The following is a 22,794-nucleotide window of genomic DNA, read 5'->3' as shown; positions in this document are numbered from 1 at the left end:
CCAATAAAACATGCCAAAGGTGACCAGTAAGTATCCCACTAACCTCTGAAACTGCTGACTGCTTTATTTACTGAGAAAAAGTATGACATTTGTATTTAAAACCCTAGGTGCCGTGTTAACAATTTCACTAAATTACCCTTTAAGCTCTGTTCTCTCCTGACAACTACTTAAAAATACATCTCCCTGTTCATGGGGAAAGGTGGAAGCAACATCTCTTGGCTATGCAGGTCAATTCTGCTGGGCATCAGTGCAACAGAATTCTGGAAACCCTGAAGAATGATAAATATGGTCCAAAAGCATCATCTTCCAGCCCATAAGTTCTCTGCTGGCCAAATTTCTCAAAACAAGACGCTGACAGCAAAGCAGCAATGTTTCTTTCAAAATTTTTTTCAGGCCTAATGGCTTACCACTGAGCTTTGTCCTAAGGGAATGGAGTACAGGCGGATGACCTAAGCACAATGTGAAGAGCCAAAATGTCCATTTACTGGCCACATATCTGGTGTAAGGAAGAAGGAGGGGCACTTTGATTTCAATTTAGTTATGTTTTCAGACTCTGCTTACAACTTGGGAGAAAAAATTGTCCTAGCTACACACTGTCCTCCTTCCCTCAAGAATACTCAGCTAGTAAACAGTCTGTCTGACATTTACATTTTGATTCTGGAATGGAAAAAAAATTACCTTATTTTAGCACTTCCATAAATAGCTCTGCCTTGACAAGGCAGTTATTCTAAGGGACAAAAGAAATAAAGCCCAGTTACTTAGCTTTGCTCACTCTAAATGGTTTTCATTGGAGGTAGCTCTGCCTCAACACCTCTGTGGCAGATACAGACACAGAGACTGTGCAAACTCACCTCTTAGTTTACAGACAACCTCCTCGCTGAATCCTACAGCTCACAGCATCAGAATATCTGATCACATTAGATCTAAGGGACACCTGAATCAATCCATTTGACCAGAGTAACCACTGCTTATGAGAAACCAGCAAATGCGTCTTTCCTAAGCAAATTCCTACAGTGAGCACCTTCCTACCTCAAACGCCTTAGTATGTATGTAGGTACTTAGTATGTATGTAGGTACTTAGTAGGTACTTATGCTTTCTGCAAAAATGTATTTGAATAGAAGATAACGGACCAGGGCTGAACACATAAAGCTCCTGCCTGTGCTCCTCCAAATACTCTGAGAACAGGCAGAGTGAATGAATGCAAGCCATCCGAAACTTAATGTTTCAGATGCAGATCTTGAGCCTGATGCAAGTTTCCCACATCTTTAATGGGAAGTAGGGTAAGCCCTGTTACTTCAAGTGTAAAGCACAGGTCTACAGCAAGTGGCTGAATGGGTTTTATTACCCTGGAAAATTAAAATTAGCAGTTCTTCCTACTGTGGGTCTACTGATGGAACTAGATGTCCCTCTGGTCCTTTTCTTTTTCTCTAAAAAAAAGCACAGGAACCCCTTCCCAGCCCCCCATATTTTCATCAAGTCTGATCCTGAGCAGCTGTAAGTAGTTAAAAATACAAAGTCATGCTCATAAGATAAGTTTCCAGTATGCAAACACTGGCAGAGTGAAGTTGCAGTTCTCTATTGATGGCAGTTTTCTTAGTGTATTCTCTAACAAGATGTTCAGGTAGCAAAGCAAAAGTCTGCTGACAGGCTCTGTGTACATGGCCCAATTGTTCACTGTAAGAAAAAGGAAATAACTTCACACAATTAAAAAAAAAAACAAAAAACAACTTATCTAACAACCAAAATATAGAAAATGCAGAGGCACTTTCTCTTTCCTTCCTTTTTTCCTACAGCCCGTCTGTAAGAGAAGTGCAAAATAATTAAGTTTTCTGACATCTGAGAAAAGGTAACATCCAGGTTAAGCCTCCACAGGTTTCAACTAAAGCTTTGGAACAGAAGCTCTATATGCTGATATTGGTTTGTACTCCTGACATGCCTACCGAGGAGAGACTGCTGTGCAGCTACAGACAATTTGTTCAGAAGAAGTAGTTCCCTCCCTTTTTAGCTCATCAATTCTACTGTTCAGGCTGCAGAGGTAGTAAAACCAAAACAAAACCAAACCCCAACAACAAAACAAAAAAAACAAAATAAACAAAAAAAACCCCAGAGGAACCACACTCTTGCTATACTGTACATTCAGAACCCTGTGGCCATGTTGTTGTCCTAACAATGAACAAATTCATTAAAAAAATCCACATTAACACACGAATGTGCAAAGAGCACATTCCAAAGCCAGTGCCGTAGTAAAGCAAATGTTCATCCACAGGGAGGGAAGGGGATTCTGTGAATCATCAGGAACAAAGAAAAGTTATTTCTGGCAGCCTACATGCTAACGTAAACAGGAACTGTTTCTCCTTTTAAAGTTCCGTGCCAACAGAACTATTGAAATGTCATTTCCCACCAAAGGAGACTTTTCTGTAATCATTAAAAAATACATTTAAAAAAGGGAACCATAGAGCAAGAGACTATTGTGTTCCCAAGCTGGCAGCTGGTAGAGTAGCCCCTGTGTTTGCATTGGCATTTTGCTCCAGATGTTGTCTTCCTTTTGTCAAAGTGAAAAACTGAAGCTGACAGATGCTCTTAGGTCACCAGGGCCTCACTTTAACTTCATTTGGCTTTCCTTGCTAGAGAGAAAGGAACATGTTTTTGTAGTTGTGCTTCAAAGGTCCACTTCAACTTGGCTGCTCCTCAGTTAGCAAACTGCTGGTAAAAGGCAAGTTTGACCCTCTCGATGTGATGGCAAAGCTTAATAGCTGGCCCAAGCTTCAAGTCCATACACTCCTGAACGGTGGGCAGGGTCAGCAGCAGCAGTGCCTGGCCATCAATTTCCTGTCAGAAGACAAAAACTCCATAGTGACTTTGCGTTTTTATTTTCCCTGCTCCTTCAGCTTTGACTTGCTGTAATTTCGGATTCATGACCATTTGTGAATCAGACGTTTCTTTCATGCTACTCCAGGCAGCTTAAATATCTCTCTCACAACAAATCAACTCCTTTCTTAAACTGTCAGCTCAAATTCACTGGCTAACGGACAGAATCTCATGAGATGCTATTGTAAAAAATCAACCTAATAATAGAAACCAAGGGAATTTTGTGCAGGAAGTTGTTTTACCTAACCTCTGCATCTTTCTATGGAAACAGATATTCTACAAGCAAAAGCATCTTCTGGAACACCTACCAGAAACCATACTCATTGTTAGTTCTAGTGCTACAGTTTTGATAGGCAATGTTTTTTTATGGCAAATTTTAATCAAGATGCAAGTATAATGTTAACTTGACTCATGTTTGTACTCTAGCTGTCATACATACAAAAATGTTCACTTGTGCAGCTGTACAACACTGTGATACCTGCAGTTAGTGTGCAGAATGGAAAACATCTGGAAAAGTCAACACAAGTGGCAAAACTCCATCTCCCAGAAAACAGGCTCCTGCCTTCATGGTGCTTTGTTGTAGGCATTCTCTACAGTTTTGGGATTCGGATGCCCCAAAGATCAAAATACCCTTCACTGAGTACTAAGAAATCTGAAAAATTCTGGTCATTCCCATAACTCTCCTCTCTCAAACTGCGGAAGGTTCTGCATGTGTTTGTTTCCTCAAAACCCTATTATAAAATTTAAACTAGCTTATTTTTGTGATTCGTTAGAGGATAAGAAGCAAAGTGACAGATTCAACATTTTAACAGACAAAATGATACCTGATCAAGGAAAATCCTCGCCAGTGGTGCACAGTCAGTGGATTTGAGGAATCGTACAACGTCAGCGACGCTCCATTCCAGAGGGTTACTGTCCAGCTGCAGCTTTTCAGCAACTTCCATCTTTATGTCCTAGACAAGCCACCCAGCACAAAAAGAATTCCCAAAATATTACATATGCAATGGACCAACACTCCCCTCTACTCCACCACACTCAAACACTCAGCTGCCAAATAAAGCTCTAATGAGAGCTCAAATTGTAGAGGTTTCTTGGTTAGCAGAGATGTGCAGAAACTTGTTGTGCTGAGGGTGGAGGCTACAACATCATTATAGACAGTAAGCAGGGATCTAAAACCAGGATTTGGTTGACACCACATCACTGCTCAGGTTGAACCAAGAGAGCTAACAGCTGAGAAACAGAAAGCTCACCATTCTGTCCACAGCTTTCTGTTTAGTCTTTATTACAGTCCTGTAACACGACTGTAATAAAAATAATGATTTTTCATTATTCTGTAGTGTCTTCACAATTCCCTTCATGGGGTAACAGAGTATTTTATGAGAACATAATGTATGATGGTTAATACTCCCAAGATATTTGTGCTTGCCCAACAGTGAGCAAGCTGAAACAGAAATCTACATTCAAAGTTACCTTTGGCGAAGGAGGTTTATTTTCATCATCAGAAAAGGAAAAGGTCCTGAGCTTCCTCTTCCGCTTGTCTCGGTCCTGAGCCAGGGAATGAGACAGTTCACTCTGTGTAGGAGAGGATGAGAGTGATTTCTTCTCTGATACCTCTGATTCCTCAAGCAATTCATCTTGGTGCTCTGAGGTACTATCCTCAGTCAGAGATTCTTCATCTACCTCATCCTGGTCATCCTCCTCTTCTCCTCCACTGCCCTGAAGAGGTAGGAAAAAAAAATAGTGATGAAATAAAAAAAAATGGGAACTTTAGGACAAAAGCTACAATTGCCACCCATTTGTCAGCTGTAACCTGAGGTTACAAGAAACTAACAGTCTGATGTTTCAAATGTAGCTGGGCGAAGATCACATACCGTAACTACTAAAGTTGTTGGCAGTCTCATACCTGGGGAGATCCAGCTGGAGTGTTATCCACTGAAGCAGGAGAACGTTTTTTCTTATGAACAAAAAAATGTTTTCGTCTCTTCCGTCTTTTATTTGGTTTCTTCATGGCTACTTCCAGGTTACTGTGGCCACCCGGAGGCCTACCTATCCGCTTGTTTTTCCGCTTTCCATAATAGTGTGCTACCAGGACAGAAGAAAGGAGCGCTATGTTGAAATGCACCTTCAATGTCACTAGTTGTGTTTGTCCATCCATCAGGACTGGAAAAATCCGTAGAAGGACATTTCCCAATAGAAATCCCAATTCGGCAAAACTTCAAAATGAGTATGTCTATATTTTCCTCTTCAATTTGGTTTAAGGAAGAAGAGTTACTAATCAGTTTTATTTGCCCTATAAAGATTTACTTTATCTCTGAGAAACCCCAAATGATTCATTTTATACAAAAATCATCAGACTTGGCCCAATTTAATGGCACTTTCTGTGATGTTTTGAGGTTTTTAAACATGGCCTCAATGCACTGTTTGTTCTCAGTGTCAAACGGTTAGTTTAAAAAAAAAAAGGTAAAAACCTAAAAAAACCTAAAAGCTAAGAAAAAAGCTTGAAGGTGTTTTATTTTGCTCCACAACAAATTGATAAAAGCAATTGCAATGCCACTTAAATTACAATATTAAAGTCAGTTCTTGTCCCAAAAGTTGTCTTAAGAAGATAAAGCTTTAAGCACAAAACAAAAAGTTAAGCCATGGTTCTAACACTTAATATAGAATTAATTTTTTGTCCCCTACACACTGGCATGTGGATATTTTGTAGGCCTATGTATGTAGTGCTTGAGCTGCTCCTTGTGTAAGCAAAGCAATGTATTTTGGATTCCTTCTGGAGCCAAAACCAGAAGAAAACCAAAATATAACACCCCAAGCCCCACCTCGGTATGAGATCAGCGGCCTACTCACTGTACTTAGTCTTTGTCAGGACAGAGCAATTCTCTGAACACTTATCCAGCACCATCTGAGGGCCGAAGAGGTTTGGACAACATTCCAGTTTGATGCATGTTTTTCTACAGAAATCTGCCACCCGATCTGCTGTCCTCACAACTTCCACAGTTGCACGGTAGCTCTTCCCTTTGTACCTAGCATTGAAAATATTGTCATAATTCAGGAATCCTCTAATTACCAGGATAAAAGCACTTCATTGAGAGGTGTACAAGAATATTGCTTTGAGATCAAACTCCAGGAAAACCTGAGCAATGAGGAACTTTATAGACTGGCAAGTCCAGGAAACAGGTAGTCCTCTTTCTTATGACAGATCTTCAAGCAAAGAAACAAAGCCAGCACCAGAGAGATGCCTGCAGTATCAAACACAGCAACACTGTCCTGCCAGCAACTATAAAATACCATGGGAGAGGACTATCCCAGAGTTTAGATGTTTTGTTTTCTTGTGCTCACAGATGGTTTGTTCTTTCTTTGTTTTCATGGGACTGCAGAAGTATCCACTGTGATGTGGACAGCTGGTCCCTAAAACCAAGACGGAGTGCACCAATTCAGCTAATAAAAGGTAACAGCAGACAGCTTCTAGTGAGCCATTCTATACACAATACTACAGCAAACAAATGAACTACCGTCACGTTTCCAATCAGTTTTCATCTAACTGCTGAACAATTCATCAGGACAGTCACTTGCCATGACTCCACATACTGCTTCGGTTTGATTTAAATTAAGCAAAGATTTCTTTTTGTACATCAGCCTTGCCATGACGCTGACAGAGCTGCACTGCGAAGTATCTGCCCGAGTCATTCATCATTTCTGCTTTGTTCTCCCAGCACAGCTACTGGCACGTGCTATTAGGGATGTCTCAGGCCTGCAAGTATCTAGTTAATGCACTGAAAAAAAAAGAGCATCATAATCCAGATATCCCTGGTGTCACTACTGTGACAAAAGAAAGCACACAGCAACTTCAGTGAAACCAAACAAAGCATTTTTTTTTCCCTCTATTCTTCAGCTACATCTTCTGTTTACATTAACCTTTCATATGCTCTTCCTATTGTCCAAATGCAGAGCAATCCTTCAATACATGGAAAGGTGTCTTTTTACACATGAAACTGATCCAACAAAAGAATTACTGACATGTTTTAAACTATGTAGGAAGTGTGCTATGGCACATTGGGAAAATCTAATCTCTAGTATGCAAACACAGTGACCTAATTACAAGACCATCATAGACTATAAAGGAGTATCTTGATTTATTAAATATATGCAAATATGATCACTGCTTTTTAACTAGCCACAAAATAATCTTGCAAAGAAGCTCTAACCCAAAAAGCTCAGCAGAAAAACTAGGGAGTACTTTAGGGTAGGCTGTTGTAGAAAGACTTCCATGCCAGGCCATTTCAGAGCAGAGAACACGGCTACTGGGATCAACCAAGTGGGGAAAAGGACAAGAATTTACTTGGCTTTTAGGGTCTCTCCATGCCCATGCCATGCAGCCTCTTCATCCAACTGCAGTTCTCGCAGGACACGGCTAGGTTTGTAAGCTGCATTGATCAACAATGTGAGAACCTACAGTGAGGGAGGGAAGAGGAGAAAATACGTTTAAGTTATTTGTACAAGAAATCTGTTTTAAAGTGCCAGGGCAGAATAGGAAATTACTTCTATTCATCCAAATTATCTAGCATCAAAGCACTCATTCTCAGCAGGATTACAGATACCACCTGATACTGCCAAAATGAAAACTGAGAGCAGTCGATACTTTGGGCCTTGCCAAACCTTCAGAATTTGTCTGAAGAGTCACAAGTGTATCTAGCAATTTCCAAGTCATTGCCCTTGAATTACACGTCACTAAATTAAACCCCAGGGCTGAATACTACAAAACTTGCATAACCTTGGGTAAATCTGAGTGATTATCTTAGAGATTGTTTGACTTGTGAAGATGTGCCAAAAAATGCTGCAGCGTTTTGCTGTCTGCCAACCCAATACTTGCTACAAAATCATACTGCAGAATCTTAAGCTCTCCTCTGTTTAGCTTTCATGAACCATGATAAGGCCTGTACTATAATAAAACGAGAATTTCTCTGGTGCTGTAAAGTAACTCAAAGTTGTGAACAGCCTGAAGATAGTGGGGGATAGTACAAAATGTGCATTCAAATTGTATTTCTTATTTTCAATATGTGCTTACTCCAAATCATTCCCAAATTGGGTGCATCAGAACCTTGACGTAACAAAGTCACAGCTTCAGTCTACTAAAGCAGCAGCCCAGAGGTCTATAGTTCAAAAGAAGAGTATTAAATGTAATGCAAGTACCAAACTCACTCTAGGATTCATACATTGAGCAAGTGTCATAATTGAAATGAATACAACTAAGCATATTGGTTGAACTTTTAGTAACACTCAGCATCTGTACATCAGCAGGATTTGTGCATACTTTATGCTTTCAGGCAGTGAAGCAGGTTAAACCTTCAAGGTTAAATGAAGCTGCCACAGAATTTCACACTTGCTCTTTTGGAGTGCTTACATCAGAGTACTGAAACTTGCAGAAAGGATGGGGTACTTTTCTGTATGCAAAAATGGAACTTTTTCAATAATCAGCTTGACTCTTGTCCACCAGACTCTTGTTTTACAGCATGTCTGCCAGAAAGTCTTTCTTAAAGTCTCTCCCAGTTACGATATGTGGTAGGGAAGGTAAAAATTCCAGGGATGTTGAGCCTATTCCTGCACTTAATGTGATCGTTTCATGAGAGCTCAAGTGTGCACATACAGTTATACCTTAGGAAACTTTAATCCTCTCAGGTCAGATAATAACCACCCCATGACCTTTATGGAGATTTCGGAAAAATAATTATTGCATTAAAGTATCTGTAAATTTGCTGTGAAACACCTTCTGGAGAAGAGGCTCTTCGGCATTAAAGAATGGCCTCTTCCTCCCTATTCCCCTCCCTCAGTTACATTAGAAGGCAAACCCACAATTTCATCTGATCTTTGCAAATCATATCCAACTTATAAAACACAGAGAATTCTTTTAATTTTCCAATTACCAAAAATAGTTTGCCATTTCTACTACAAAAATGTGTATTTCCTCTGGTTTAACATCAACAGTGCAAACTGTAGAGGAATTTTGGGCTTACCTGAAGCTAAATTCTGTTAATTAAAATTGAAGCATTTATTACAGCTATAAAAAGATACTAACTCCTTTGATTGTGGTAATTACAGGTTACTCTGTTTTATCCTAAAATGAAGTTTAGCAGTAGAAGGCTGACTGTAGCTCAGGTAAATGAGAGGCTTTTACTCTTTCCAGCCATTCATAAAACAGTCTTGTTTAGACTTGATTTTATGCAAAAAACCCTCTTCACTCATTATCACCTTAAATTTATTAATTACCCATCTATGATTAGAGAGACACTCTAGCATTTACGATACACTGCTACATGCAGGTCCACTATGTACAAGCACCTCACCTCTTTCAGAACAAGAACACAGTTCCCAGGTCCCACAGACTGAGGAAGCTCTGCAATCCTGCCTTTGTTAAGGTAAGGCCCTGAGAAGCACCGGTGGTTGAAGTAGATCTTTGGGCAGCAGTATTTTCCATTAATTACCACTGAGAAATGAGAAAGCAAAGATTTAAATCACACGCTACAACCTTCCCAGCAAAGAATGACTTCTTGCAATAAGTAATATTTTGCCTGCTGTAAAAAAGGAGGGGAAAGTCTTGAATGACATGAATTTGGGGTAGTTTCAGTGTCACATTTGCAATGACAGCACTAGGTATTCAATGTTGCCAAAATATTTCTCATACTTCAGACACATGCTTGCAAATTGTCAAACTACAGGAAATAAAGTTGGTCATCTATCAGAAAAGAAACATTTCTTCCTGGCTAGTCTGATGCTTCATGGTATTACACCAGTGAGAACAGGCAAGAAGACGACAATCCCAACGTTTTGGTAGCAGAAGCACTTCCTACACAGCAATTATAGATATATTTTCCAGTCAAGTAATTATCTCTCCCCCAAACTTCTGCCACCAGATAAGCTGGCAAAGTTATTCTCCACTGTTTATCCTAAACTGCAACATCACGTTGCTTTGCATTTTTAGACTCTTTTCCCTCAATCAGCAAACAAAAGATGCAGCAACTGATGAAGTGACCTTTGATGAAGTGACATCAAGTTTTCTAAACCTATTAAACAGTTCAACGCTGCTCAAAATTAAAGTTATGTATAATATGTATTGCAAGATACTTATGTATAAATAAAAAGTTGTTTACCCTAGCAGTGTTGTAGTTTTTCTTGATTGAGCAACACTATCATTTAAAGATCTTAAATTCAGTAGTTAATAACTGGCAGATAAATAAATGAAGTCAAATTTACATTATGACTCTATTAAAAGCCAATTAAAACACTAAGCAAGCACGAATCATTTTTAGAAAGCTTGCATTCGGTGCAGCTTCAGATGTGCATTTCACTGTACAGAAAACAGCAGAAGAGGCATTTTGTTGCCAAACAGATAGATCTGTATGACTGTTTCACCAGCAGATGTACTTATTCATCGTATTCATTCTTGCAACAGTTTAGAAAATTATTAGATTTCGCCATCTGGCACACAAAGCAGTTTACTGTTTGAATTGCTTTTGTTTATGATGATGATGAAGTTACCATAAAAAACAGACAAACCTGTTTCCCAAAGCTAGAATCTAATAACTCAAGAGCACAGATGCAGCGTGCCTGTTATGTTTCTCCCAACATTATTAAACATAACAGGTGACAATAAAAAAAATCATCTACATAGGTCACAGTACACATTTGGCTCCACATATCCTCTGCTGCAGGTGGGATGTTCTGGTGTAAAAATCTAATTTCCAGGTTTAATGCACATATCAATTGCAGGACACAAGTAATTGTATGTTTTTGTTTGTTTCATTCTTTTTTGAAGTTCAACAGATCATCAAGGGATGAAAATCTTCAAACCCTTTCCTCCTCTCCGCTCTCCTAACCGAAGAGTATTGAGCAGCTGAACAATGAGGCAGCTGAAATGTTACAGGATTTTGCCTTTGTTAGCCTGCCCTCTCTGATCAATACCTGAGTCGGATGAGTTCAGTTCCTGGTTCTTTAGTCCATCGTGAACTGTCCTTGAAGACAAAATTCTGAAACGAAAAGAAGAAGATTGGGAAAAGGGACAGATGGTAAGGATAGTCACCTCTCAGTTACTAAAACCCAACCATTAAATTTTCTTTTTTCTCCAGGTCCAGCCTTATTAATCTGCTTTTTATACCTCCCCTGTTTCACAATAACAACATGCAAGGGCTATCAAATTCAATCTGGAAAGGACTACTGTATTGCTACAGCTAGCAGCAATCCTTCCTTGCTTGAAGTATATAGGCTACCATGCTCATAAACACACCACACAAAGCTACCCACAATAGTTTACATTTTCTGCCTCCTTTTAACTTCATTACGCATTCCATGACACAAGGCAGTGTATAGTCTTACCTCATGCATTTTGAAAAAGATGGATTTCAAACAAAATACAACCAAAATGACTCAAGTACTCTGGCAAGAATTCCAATTACAAAACATGGAAGAACAGTCTGCTCAGTATTTTAGGAGCAGTGAAAACATTGGCAGGACTACTGACAGATCTGGTGTTTGTAAAGCTGTAAGAGTCAATAATACCAACTGTCAGGCATTCTACTGAGCATTTTTGAGCAGGCTCACATGAAGGAGTTTCATATGCATGACAAAGAGTTTATAGATAAATTGTAGGTATTAGCAGAACTCTCCTTTTTGGCTAGTCTGGGCCAAATTAATCTGGGAAGGAACTACTAGAAGTTCATCTACTAAATGACAGCACTCCCACTAAAGCCAAATTTTCTGATCAGCTGTGCAAAATCACAGCTACATGTTAAGACAGCCATATTTTCTAAGCATGTTTACATTACAGAAACTGTATTATTTGAGAAGGGAACACAACCAAAAGGGAATCCAGTAATTTTCCCTATTAATCACCATTAAAACAACGCTCAAGCACAAACTTATAAACACAGTCTTAAGGTCAAGCTAGTTTTTCTTAAATGCGCTCCAATACTCACAGATAATGTAATCTTTTCAAAATGGAAGATCAACAGTTTCAACCACAGAACTTCAATGACTTGACCTATTCAATAATCCAGCTGAGTTGCACTAGCATTGCTAAAAACCAAATTCCATGCTTTCTATCTCCTCCTATAGCAGTGCAAGACGTCTTTTTCAACATCAACAGGAACTACCAGCATTAAGATAAATGGATTGCGGAATCCCTCAACCCTCAGTATAGCACTTCTGTAAAGCTACATGTCCCCTAAGACAACATGATTTACCAATTATAAAAAGGAAAAAAAAACCCAAAAAAACCAACCCCATGAAAAAATAAAAGCAAAAAACTCTGTTACTCACTGTTTCTCTGGTTGAACTACTGCAATTTTTTTCTGCTTGTTTACTGAAAGAAAGAAGAAGAAAACATAAACAGCAAAGTATGGGAGGCAAACAAATGACACTTCTAGTACAATATATATATTAGACTAATTTCCTCTAAGTTATATGCCAAAAAGAATCTATGTTCAAAGTCACTGCCATGTTAGATAGCTGACCCATCTGCATTACAGACATGCTGGCCCATGCAATTTGAAGTTACCCAAAAGGTTTACCTCAACTTTCACTACAAACTCATTAAATCAGGCATGCTTATCCCCAGTCTTCTAGGAAATCTCACCTTTTGTGCATCTTTGTTTGCATCATAGCCCCTAAACTACCTGTAATACCAGCCAAAAAGGAGTCATATGCTTTACTTTTCAGCACCCAAAGGTGCTGAAACCTAACCAAAGGTTAGGTTCATAGGCCTAACTCACCACTTTACTAGCACAGGGAAATTCGACATTGTTTAACACTGAAATGGAATTAAATTAGCTGGCTAGAAACATATGACTTAAGCCAGTTGCTGTGGAGGAAAACACTGTTGCAATGAAAAAAGTCAACTAGGCAATGGGTCCACTTGCTAATTCTGGCTTTCACAATCAGGTAATAATATTAAACAAGGTAAGGCAATATGTGCCTCTTCAGCAATTTCAGGCTTTGTCCCCAAAAACTTCTGGATTTTTTTTTAACGCATCTCTTCTCTAGTTAGGTTCCGCCCTGCCTCTTCCCCCTCTGTCCTTGGCAGTGTAGACATGTCTCAGATTAGTTTCTCTTGCTCTGACTTGCAGTAAATGACAGCTCATTGCAATCTCACAATTTTATTATCTTACTTAATAAACATTCAGGAAGTTCTTCAGTTTCTCCAACTCCCATTAGACTTCAATACAGAGGTCAATAACCAGTGGAGAGAAGACACTATCTTATGCTACTTACTAGTGTACTTAAGACAGGTAGGATTTACTTTTCCACATTTTGTCATTAAGGGATCATAACCATCTGGCCCATTTAGAAAGCTAGTCCCCTTTATTTCAACTCCAAAATGCATACACACTCAATGCCATTTTGTTATGGCATTAATTTTATTTGCACAAGTGCAAGTGTAAAATCAGTATCAGGGTCAGACACATGGCAAGAACAGCTCAGACAGAAGTATATGCATAGCATGGGTGTGTGTGCATAGACACAGATATGATTTCTTTATTGTGACTAACGGATCATTTCCACGCACTTGCACAGCATGCACGGGTCTCAAGCCAACACTGCCTGTTTTGGAGTCGTCATATGGATTCCAACTGGACCTAACGGCCGGGGAACAGTTGCACAAGGCATGTGTTTCCAAATTCAGTGATGCCTGCAATAATTCTGCAGCAGCCTGCTCTTGCAGGTCTCACCATCTCTATCAATGCAGCTAATAACTGCAAATAGAACAGAACTGATACCTATTGCTTTGCGAGGAGGTCTGAGCTGATATCCATTCGTCTCGCACCAACCCACTGGAAATATATTCATTGATTCCACGCTCACTATACAGTCCGGGACGGGCTTCTTGGAGCCTGTTCAGTTTAGAGAAGCAAAAATTGAAAAAACTCATAAAAATAAAAAACCTCATTTGGTTAATGCTTGCTATATGTTTGCCAGTGAAGCTGCTTTTATTTACGGTGTATCTGGAACACAATTCATCCCTTTTTATTGACCAGATTCTTTCCTGACCTCATTTGCCTCCTCCTAAAGGCTGGAGATGGGAATCTGCCATCCACAGTTTAGCAGAGATGCACAGTGCATAGTAAGTGCATGCTGATGTACTTCCAATCAAGAAATGGGATTATAATGGAGAATGGCTGACATAGGCCTATTCTATCTCAATGAAGAACCTCTCTAAAAGTTTTCTTTCTAGGTCTGGTCAAAGCTTGCTCAGAATGCAAGTCACTCTTTTGTAAAAATGTTACAAGGCCCTTGCTTTCTAAAAGATACTGATCAGCACTTCGCACAGTGCACTAGCCTAGCACTGAGACACTGCAATGCACAATTGCCATTTTTGCCTGACTTAAATAAGCACTGCCATTCAAGGCTAACTAGGAAACAGACAATGCAAATGGGTTTTTGCTGTGTTTTCATTGAGGACATGGTGATTTGCTGCCCATATTCAGCAGGCTGTGAGTTTGCTCCAGATACTCTTCAGGTTCGATGATGGTACGACAGAAGAATCAATGCAAGTATTACTCTCCTCTCCCACATCAGGCTTACCCTCCAGCTGAAGCCAGAGGTAGGAATCTTTCAACTTGGTGACTGTAGCAATGCAAACTTCTTCAGGATCAACTGGGTTCACAGCCTCAAGTTTCATATTCTCTTTAAATCCATGGTCAGAAGTTAACTAGGAAAAAGACAGAAAACTTCAGTAAAATGCCATCTGTATATCTAGTACATGATGTGAGTAGCCATGAACAGGAGCAACACATAAAAGCCTCAGTGTTTGAGTAACATAAAAAGATACCCATGCAGTCAGAGAAGATTTCAGATAATTAGCACATTGAATACAAGTAAGATATATTATGAACTACAAAGAATCTAAGTTTAAAAAGGCTTTATAGACAGACCTAGAAAAGAACATGTTTGTACTCAAAAAAAAAAAAAAAGGATGCTGAGACGCACTGAAAGGATTGAGTGCATTCTAAGCAAGTAGGAAATCTCCGCTGCTTGCTACCTAAGTGATAAGTCTGACAAATAGTCTGACCAGGCTTTATTCTATTCTATTATGTTAGCTTGGAAATCCATTTTACATACGCAAATAACATTCCTGCCTCATCCAAGTGAGTTCTGGAAGACAGCAAAGGAAGCTTTCTTTTCATTTTACATTTTTTGGGTAAGTAGGATTTCACTTTATTCACCAATTTAGTCTCCATTTATCAAAAAATTCCTAAAACGTAAGAATGGGTATTTATCCAGCTCTGAAGCGCCTGAATTAAAGATAAGAAGGAACAGCCAGACAAGAGGACTCTTCCTCCCAGAGCCACTCTGCAAAATAATTACAGGATCAACACATTATGAATTCTGGAACTAGCCTACAGTGATCAACTTTTCTCAGAAAAGGGATAATAAATTCAATGACCTGTTCTGAGATGCCACAGCTTACAGGACAGAACAAGGGCAACAAGAATTCATAGCTAGCAACACCCTCTTCAAAAAATGGTAATTACTCATTTTAATTTCTCCCCCTAAGCACTGCAATAGCCCAAGCATTGTAAATGGAATTGGAAGGCAGGTGTTAATAGTACCCTTTTCTGCTTGACAAGGTATTGTGCTTTGGGAGACAGCTATACTGTCACTGAACCAAGAAAAGTCCAACATCTAGCAAGCACTTCAGGCACTGATTAATGTAAAATGATTATTAGGTACTAATTTAAGATGACTTGGTATTGGTTAATACAATTGAATGCGTTTTTCAAGCTGAAAGGAAAGAAGATTGAAAGAGTAAATGAAAACAAGGTCTATCAAAAGGCCCTGTTTCCACAGTTACAGTGGAAGGATTGATACTGTTTTATGACTATTCCATGGACTCTTACACATCTCAATTTTACAAAACACTCATTTCTTTTCAATCTGCTTTATCACAACTGAAGCATTTGGTCCACCACTTACTTATCTAGGAAGTTGGCATGCACCTACTGCTGTTCACATACATTTGCACTTTCTTAACTCTTCCATTTCCTCAGTTATCACAGGTACTTTAAGTAATAAACATGCAAAAGGATCTTCTCCCTGGAATCAGGAGTGTCATTCATGTAACAGAGAGATTTTCTGCAAGAGAACCTTACCGAAGGGAAGCAGCTCTGGGGAGCTGCCTCAGCACCACATTGTTTGAGGTAGTCTGCCCAATCAAAGTCCTGCCCAGGATAACCTAGGTGAAGAAAAAGCAAACGGGTTGGTTTAACAGCATGAGAACAAATGCCTCATTTCAAGCTGACACGAAGTATAGCTCACTCAAATCTGTTTGGGTCACTCAAGTTTGTCAGCTGACTAGAGCTTCACTGAACCATCTGAGGTCAGCCCATAGCATGGTTCTCACATATTTGAGATATCCTCTTTATTCTCATTGCAGAGGGGCTTTTGGGCATTGCCCCACCTTGATTCCCATTTTTGACTTGAAATGGCATCAAACTAAAAGTGACTTCACAGAGAGCAACCTGAAGCATGAATCAAGTCCATCTGCTAAGCAGACAAGGGCAGCAATCGAAACATGTGGAAGCATTTGCACCCCTTTCACAGGGTACAGATGAAATTCTGGCAAAGTTTCCATAAGACTACTTCATTAATGTCATGTCAGCTCTGAAACCTTTTTTTTTTTTTAAATAAAGCACCCAAAATGTGCTCAATACTAACATATTACTCTCTCAAACACATGTTAAATACTAAGTCATTAAAGAGAGCAGTTAGTTGTCCTAAGAGGCTCTTCAAGTTTGCTAACAGCTGTAAATCTGCATACATGTTTGAAGGGAAGAGTCTCAACATGGAGTCCATCAGGAGACAGAGCATCTCTCCAAGAAAAAGACAAATTAAATTATCTTTAGAGGAAATACTTCGCTTCCCTGTGATCTAATAAAAAGCAAATAACTGAAAGGACCTGGGTGCAGAAGTGTGCTGCCATGATAGTTTGAGGCTGGCAGTATATTAGCAAGGAGACAACTGCAGCGGTTATTCCAGTAATACCCTGGAAGCACTCCCCTACAAGAAACGCCTGTGAGAACGTTTTATGAAATTGAACAAAATTGTAAAACTAGTCTAAGAATATAGTATTAACATGACAATCTGAAAATACTAAGTTCAACTACCCCTCAGAGAGGGCCTAACCACAGAAGGACCTATTTATTTTCCTCAGTTTTATCAGTACCAGTAGGACTCTTCAGACAATTAGGTGTTCAAGGAACGTGTGGATGAGGCATTGTGGGACATGGTTTAATGGGCATGGTGGTGTTTGTTGGTTGATGGTTGGACTTGATGATCTTACAGGTCTTTTCCAACCTTAGTGATTCTGTGATTCAGAACACCCACCATTTCCAGGGGGCCTATGAGAAGAGAAGCCTAAAATCTTTGTCAGCTCCAGTCACATGTCTAGAAAGTAAGATTTCATCTTTCACATGCAAAATTCTACGTAATGCTGGGTCAAGCAAAGCCACTTTTTGTACCTTACTCAAGGAAAGGCAAGAGACAAACATCCTATGCTCTTTGCTCCTCTGATATCATCAGCAGCTAAAACAAAACATTCTGAATTCTGTGGCGGTGAGTTAAGAGTACTGAGTCCCTGGTTTTACAACACCATTGACATTTCCATTTTGAGAAAATGCATAAATATTTCAGTAGCTAAGGATCAGTCCCCAATGCCCTTATGTCCTGAAGCAATGTTTCAGCAATCTGCTACCTTGCCCACTAGGTCCTTGGAAAAAAAATACTTCATTAACTCCTAAGTGATAAGTTATTCTAAAAATTTTATAAGACATTGGATAGCAACGTTCCATTTTGACCAGAAGCAAAAATCTAATGCAAAGACTATAGGCTTCTGAGATCATGTTAATTAATGCTGAAATCAACATTGCCTTCAGCCCTGGAACACATACTCCATTCATTCAAGGCTTTTATGCATGACCAGCATCCCCAGCCACTGTCATCTTCTCAAATCCAGGCACGTACGCAGGGAACTTCAGTTTTACCAACTCAAAGCTCCTGTTTCTCAGAACTTGATCTTTCTTGTTCTTTGCTTGTGCTACTACATGTAATTCTTTTGCAAAAGTGTTGTCCTAAACATAGCACTCTGGGGACTGGCAATCTACTTCCTTCAAAGAGGAGTGAGTATGACAAGCTTGCACAAACATACCTGGTGGGGGACTGAGATGCAAGCCGTTCTTCAGACTCCATTGCACAGGGAAAATACCAGCACTGTTGACATGACAAATGTAAGACTGGCTGGTTGTACGCTCTGGTCTCAAGTCATCAATTTCTATCATGAAATATTTTTCATTGTATACCTGTAGTTAGCCAAAAGAGAACCATGTGGTCTTGTAAGTAGCAGATTCTGATGTACCACTCCCTCTCCCCCATTTTGATAACTTTATTAAACAGCAACACCGCACGATAGAGATCCTTTACCTTGAAATACTGTGAGGGTAAAAAAAAAAAAAAATAAAAAAGAATCTATGGGATTCATAAACCAGCAGACTCCTCTGCATTACCTGGAAACTTAACAAAAATAACTAATAATAAAAGACAATGTACAAGCACTTAAAAAAATAAGGTGATCAAGTGTTATATGAAATTTTCTTATGAAAAATGCAGAGAAATTAGAGTTTGCAGTCTTATTACCGTTCCGTAATAACAAAACTGCTTATTTCAACAAGGCTGAACTGTGTCCTAGGATGGACTGTCACAAGTATAACCACTACACTCCTGAAGTAACTAGGAGCAGGACAAGAAAATACCAAGAAAAGTAAATGATTTTGCTTTCCTTGGAACTGGTTGCACCTTTTTAGCAATAAGCGAGCATCTTATTTGAAGAAACTGTATGTTAGAGTTTAAAAGAGAGAGATCACCAAAATGTAAGATACCACATTGAGAGACTATCTGTCCTAAAGAAAAAGCAACAGTTCCTGGAAAAAATACAAAAAGAGATTTTAGAATATGTCCTAGTTTTATGTTGTACAGCAACATCTTGGTGTACTACATCAAAGCAGATCTCTTTAGAACCTTTCACCTGTTTACTAAAACGGGAAGACAGAAGTTGCTCAAAACCTGATTATGTTGGGAAGTTTTCATTTCAACTTTTTAATCTATGTATGGGCCCTTGTTTGAAAATCAGGCTACTTAAACATCAGAGCTTGTACATAGTAATGACATTAACTTTTGCAAAAACAAACCCCCAAAATCTATCTTCAAGTGGATACTCAGATTATGAGGGATTATATCTAATTTTAAAAATCTGGGTTTGACAATTTCGGCCATTGGACCTTTTGAGCTTGTATCTTTATGGAACTTCTCCCCTATTTTCAAATACAATGTCTTCACCATCAGCAGTTAAGGTTTTTCTTCCTGGCAACCTGTCTCCTAAGGGAGACATACAAAATACCTAATTTGAAAACTACTTCAAGATTTTAACGATAATCAATTAATGAGAATTTCCTGAGCATTTAAGAACAGAAGTAGCATTTGAATTGAATCTTAACAGGACAAGTTAAAGAACCCTGGTACCTTGAGAACTGTAGCAGGAGAGATTACAAAAGGAGCCATTGGGTCCACAGCTTCTAACTTCATGCCTTCAGAGAACGAATGCACTCCAATCACAGGTTTATCCTGAAAAATGAAGTATCAGAGTGATATCTGCCTTTCTCCATCAAAAAAGACGTACCCTATGTAATTCAACTGAAGAGGATAACTTGCTTTTTTATTGGTTCATTCTAAGAAATAAATATGTTGGAGTACCAGCAACCTCCCTATAATGAAGAGAAAAGGCCAACTATGCCCTCTTAGACGGACAGTTTTCTATGAGTTTTAGGGAAGTGAGTCCCAAAGATTTCCTCTGCTGATATTCTCCACACAGAAGCAAGATTTCACAATACAGGGTGGTCTGGGAAGTCAATAGAAAATTTTTTCCCCCCTAACCTTTAGCACTCATCATGAGCTAATCTAAAAGAGAGCTATAAAAGTCTCCATTTTCAGCCTAACAAAAACTTGCAAAGCAGAGTTCCTGCTCCAGAATTATGTATATCCTGCTCTGTATATGACCCAATACATTCAAGAGCAAGAGCATCTCCTGTTCTATTCTGCTTACAGGTCCAAAAGAAGCTGAGAAAAATGAGCTAAGAACTTGAAGGACTAAATTTACATTCCTACTTCTCAAAACGTGTCAATTTTTTTTTTTTTTTTTAATTTTAATTTGACACTGTCTCCCACAGTATTCTCCTGGAGAAACTGTTGGCTCGTGGCTTAGACAGGTGTACTCTGCTGGATAGAAAACTGGATAGAAAACAGAGAGTTGTGGTGAATGGAGTTAAATCCAGTTGGCGGCCAGTTACAAGCGGTGTCCCCCAGGCCTCAGTTTTGGGGCCGGTCTTGTTTAATATATTTATCGATGGTCTGGATGAGGGTATCGAGTGCTCCCTCAGCAAATTTGCAGATGACACCAAGTTGGGTGGGACTGTTGATCTGCTCGAGGGTAGGAAGGGTCTGCGGAGGGATCTGGACAGGCTGGATCGATGGGCCTGGGCCAATTGTATGAGGTTCAACAAGGCCAAGTCCTGCACTTTGGTCACAACAATCCCATGCAACGCTACAGGCTTGGGGAGGAGTGGCTGGAAAGCTGCCCTGCAGAAAAGGACCTGGGGGTGCTGGTTGACAGACAGCTGAAGATGAGCCAGCAGTGTGCCCAGGTGGCCAAGAAGGCCAACAACATCCTGGCCTGTATCAGAAACAGTGTGGCCAGCAGGAGTAGGGAGGTGATCGTGCCCCTGTACTCGGCACTGGTGAGACCGCACCTCAAATCCTGTGTTCAGTTTTGGGCCCCTCACTACAAGAAGGACATTCAGGTGCTGGAGCGTGTCCAGAGAAGGGCAACGAAGCTGGTGAGGGGTCTGGAGCACAAGTCTGATGAGGAGCGGCTGAGGGAGCTGGGGTTGTTTAGCCTGGAGAAGAGGAGGCTGAGGGGAGACCTCATCGCTCTCCACAACTACCTGAAAGGAGGCTGCAGAGAGGTGGGTGTTGGCCTCTTCTCCCAAGTGACAAATGATAGGACAAGAGGAAATGGCCTCAAGTTGCACCAGGGGAGGTTTAGACTGGATATTAGGAAAAATTTCTTTACTGAGAGAGTGTTCAAGCATTGGAACAGGCTGCCCAGGGAGGTGGTGGAGTCACCATCACTGGAGGTGTTCAAAAAACATGTAGATGCGACACTGTGGGACATGGTTTAGTGGGTATGGTGGTGGTGGGATGATGGTTGCACTTGATGATCTTACAGGTCTTTTCCAACCTTAATGATTCTGTGATTCTGTGAATTAATGTATATTTAAATTCAGGCTCATTAGTAACATTACAGGTCTTTTCCAATCTTAGTGATTCTGTGATTTGCCAGCACTCAGGATATAACAGGACACCTTACACAGCATGTGTGACTTTATCAGGTTACAGATTACGTGTTACACACGTTAAACTTTTCAATGTACTCATGCAATTAGAGAGACTGAGTAACCCTGCACCCCTCTAGAAGGACAGTAATCCACAAGACCAGCTGGTGAACAACCGGAGATGCCATTATAAAGGATTGGAACCAGGGATTTTTCCCAGTATGACAACTAATGCTCACACACTTGTGATGGGTGCGTTGTCTAACTTAACAAGAATTGTATCATAGTATGATTTTTTTAAAATAGAGAGAGAAATGAAAAAAATTTAAAAAACAGAACAAAACAGCCTAAGAAGTTTCAGTAACAGTGACTGATTTCCCTGAATCATTTCTTAGGAATATAGCATTTTCATGGTATCAGCCACAGCATTGAACTACACACATTGTGTCTTTACCTTAAAGAGATCTGTAGGAACTGATGACTCCTCTTCCTCCTCTTTCACCTTCTTCAAGATCTCTTGCCAATCTGCTTCACTCTTCAACGACCTAATGGCTGAGTAAAAAGAAAGGAAAACAGTGAATGAAGTCATCTTCTTCTTCTCCCTCAGAAAATACAGTCTGATTTGTGCTCCTCCAAGTGCTAAATTCACATCTGTTCAGAATCTGTGCAAATATAGTCCTTCTTAAAAAGTAACTGTTTTCTTAGACATTTGGATGTGTTACAAAAAGGGACTGAAGTCAAGCAGCAGTATCACCCATATGCTGCCCAGTCTAGTTTTTCTAAGAAAATGGAAATCACATCAACACCGAGGAAAACTTCTGGAGAAACATATGACCAGAAAACAAATCCTACCTGGATAATGCTAGTCTGTTTTATGCTTAAGTAAGCAGAAAGCTCAATAAATGTTCCACAATTCTGTCCTAGTTGCATAAGTTACTCTTTTAGCATCTGTAATTGCAGACCACACACCTCTCTGATAGAAGAGAAACTACTTGTACCAGTGCCATCACGCACAAAGGATCCCTGAGGTCAAGCCTATGAGTATATCAAAGGCTTTTACATAGACATAAAAAGGAAGCAGGTCTAGTAGCTAATTAATCTTTTTAAAAGCCATTATTCACTTAAATAGTGTTGTGGAACCCACCCATCTTGTTTCTGTCAGTGATTTGGCATCTCCCTGTTCACAATCCTGATTTCAGCAGAGATTGCTGAAGCACTAGCAAAGGCAGTATGCTCAGTCATTTCAACAGAAATTGTTTTGTTTTCCTCAGCATGATTTCTTCTTGCCATAAGAGGAAAACATTAGCAATCCATTTCTGTTTCAGCCATTTTATGCCCCACTTCTTTGATGATCCACCCTGACATGCCTGGAAAACACGACAATCTGTCCCACCCTATGCCTCTGATTCCACACACTCATTCCCGAGGCACCCATTTTTAAGGACATTTTCATACCCACGTAACACCTCTTTAGACAAGGCCTTAATTAGCCCAGTG

At 39.7% G+C, this 22,794-nt stretch overlaps 1 protein-coding gene across 1 annotated transcript in view; it reads right to left on the bottom strand.

Annotated features, from left to right (window-relative positions):
- Window positions 1–2,689: 2,689 nt before the first annotated feature.
- The window catches only part of SFMBT1 (Scm like with four mbt domains 1), a 34,108-nt gene continuing 14,003 nt past the window's right edge, over window positions 2,690–22,794 (bottom strand). Inside the window, exons 6-20 of the mRNA XM_059823265.1 lie at window positions 21,752–21,849; window positions 19,430–19,531; window positions 18,063–18,213; window positions 16,009–16,091; window positions 14,441–14,567; window positions 13,636–13,749; window positions 12,179–12,221; window positions 10,826–10,890; window positions 9,211–9,350; window positions 7,209–7,318; window positions 5,717–5,892; window positions 4,773–4,951; window positions 4,340–4,585; window positions 3,694–3,822; window positions 2,690–2,830 (exon numbers count right to left, since the gene is read on the bottom strand). Of these exons, the coding sequence (XP_059679248.1) occupies window positions 2,690–2,830; window positions 3,694–3,822; window positions 4,340–4,585; window positions 4,773–4,951; window positions 5,717–5,892; window positions 7,209–7,318; window positions 9,211–9,350; window positions 10,826–10,890; window positions 12,179–12,221; window positions 13,636–13,749; window positions 14,441–14,567; window positions 16,009–16,091; window positions 18,063–18,213; window positions 19,430–19,531; window positions 21,752–21,849 (1,904 nt within the window). The remainder of the gene's footprint in view (window positions 2,831–3,693; window positions 3,823–4,339; window positions 4,586–4,772; window positions 4,952–5,716; window positions 5,893–7,208; window positions 7,319–9,210; window positions 9,351–10,825; window positions 10,891–12,178; window positions 12,222–13,635; window positions 13,750–14,440; window positions 14,568–16,008; window positions 16,092–18,062; window positions 18,214–19,429; window positions 19,532–21,751; window positions 21,850–22,794) is intronic.

This window comes from Gavia stellata, chromosome 12 (genome assembly GCF_030936135.1).
Source record: "Gavia stellata isolate bGavSte3 chromosome 12, bGavSte3.hap2, whole genome shotgun sequence".
Taxonomy (NCBI): Eukaryota; Metazoa; Chordata; class Aves; order Gaviiformes; family Gaviidae; genus Gavia; species Gavia stellata.
The sequence above is the reverse complement of the archived record's forward strand: the minus strand, read 5'-3'. Positions and strand labels throughout refer to the sequence as shown.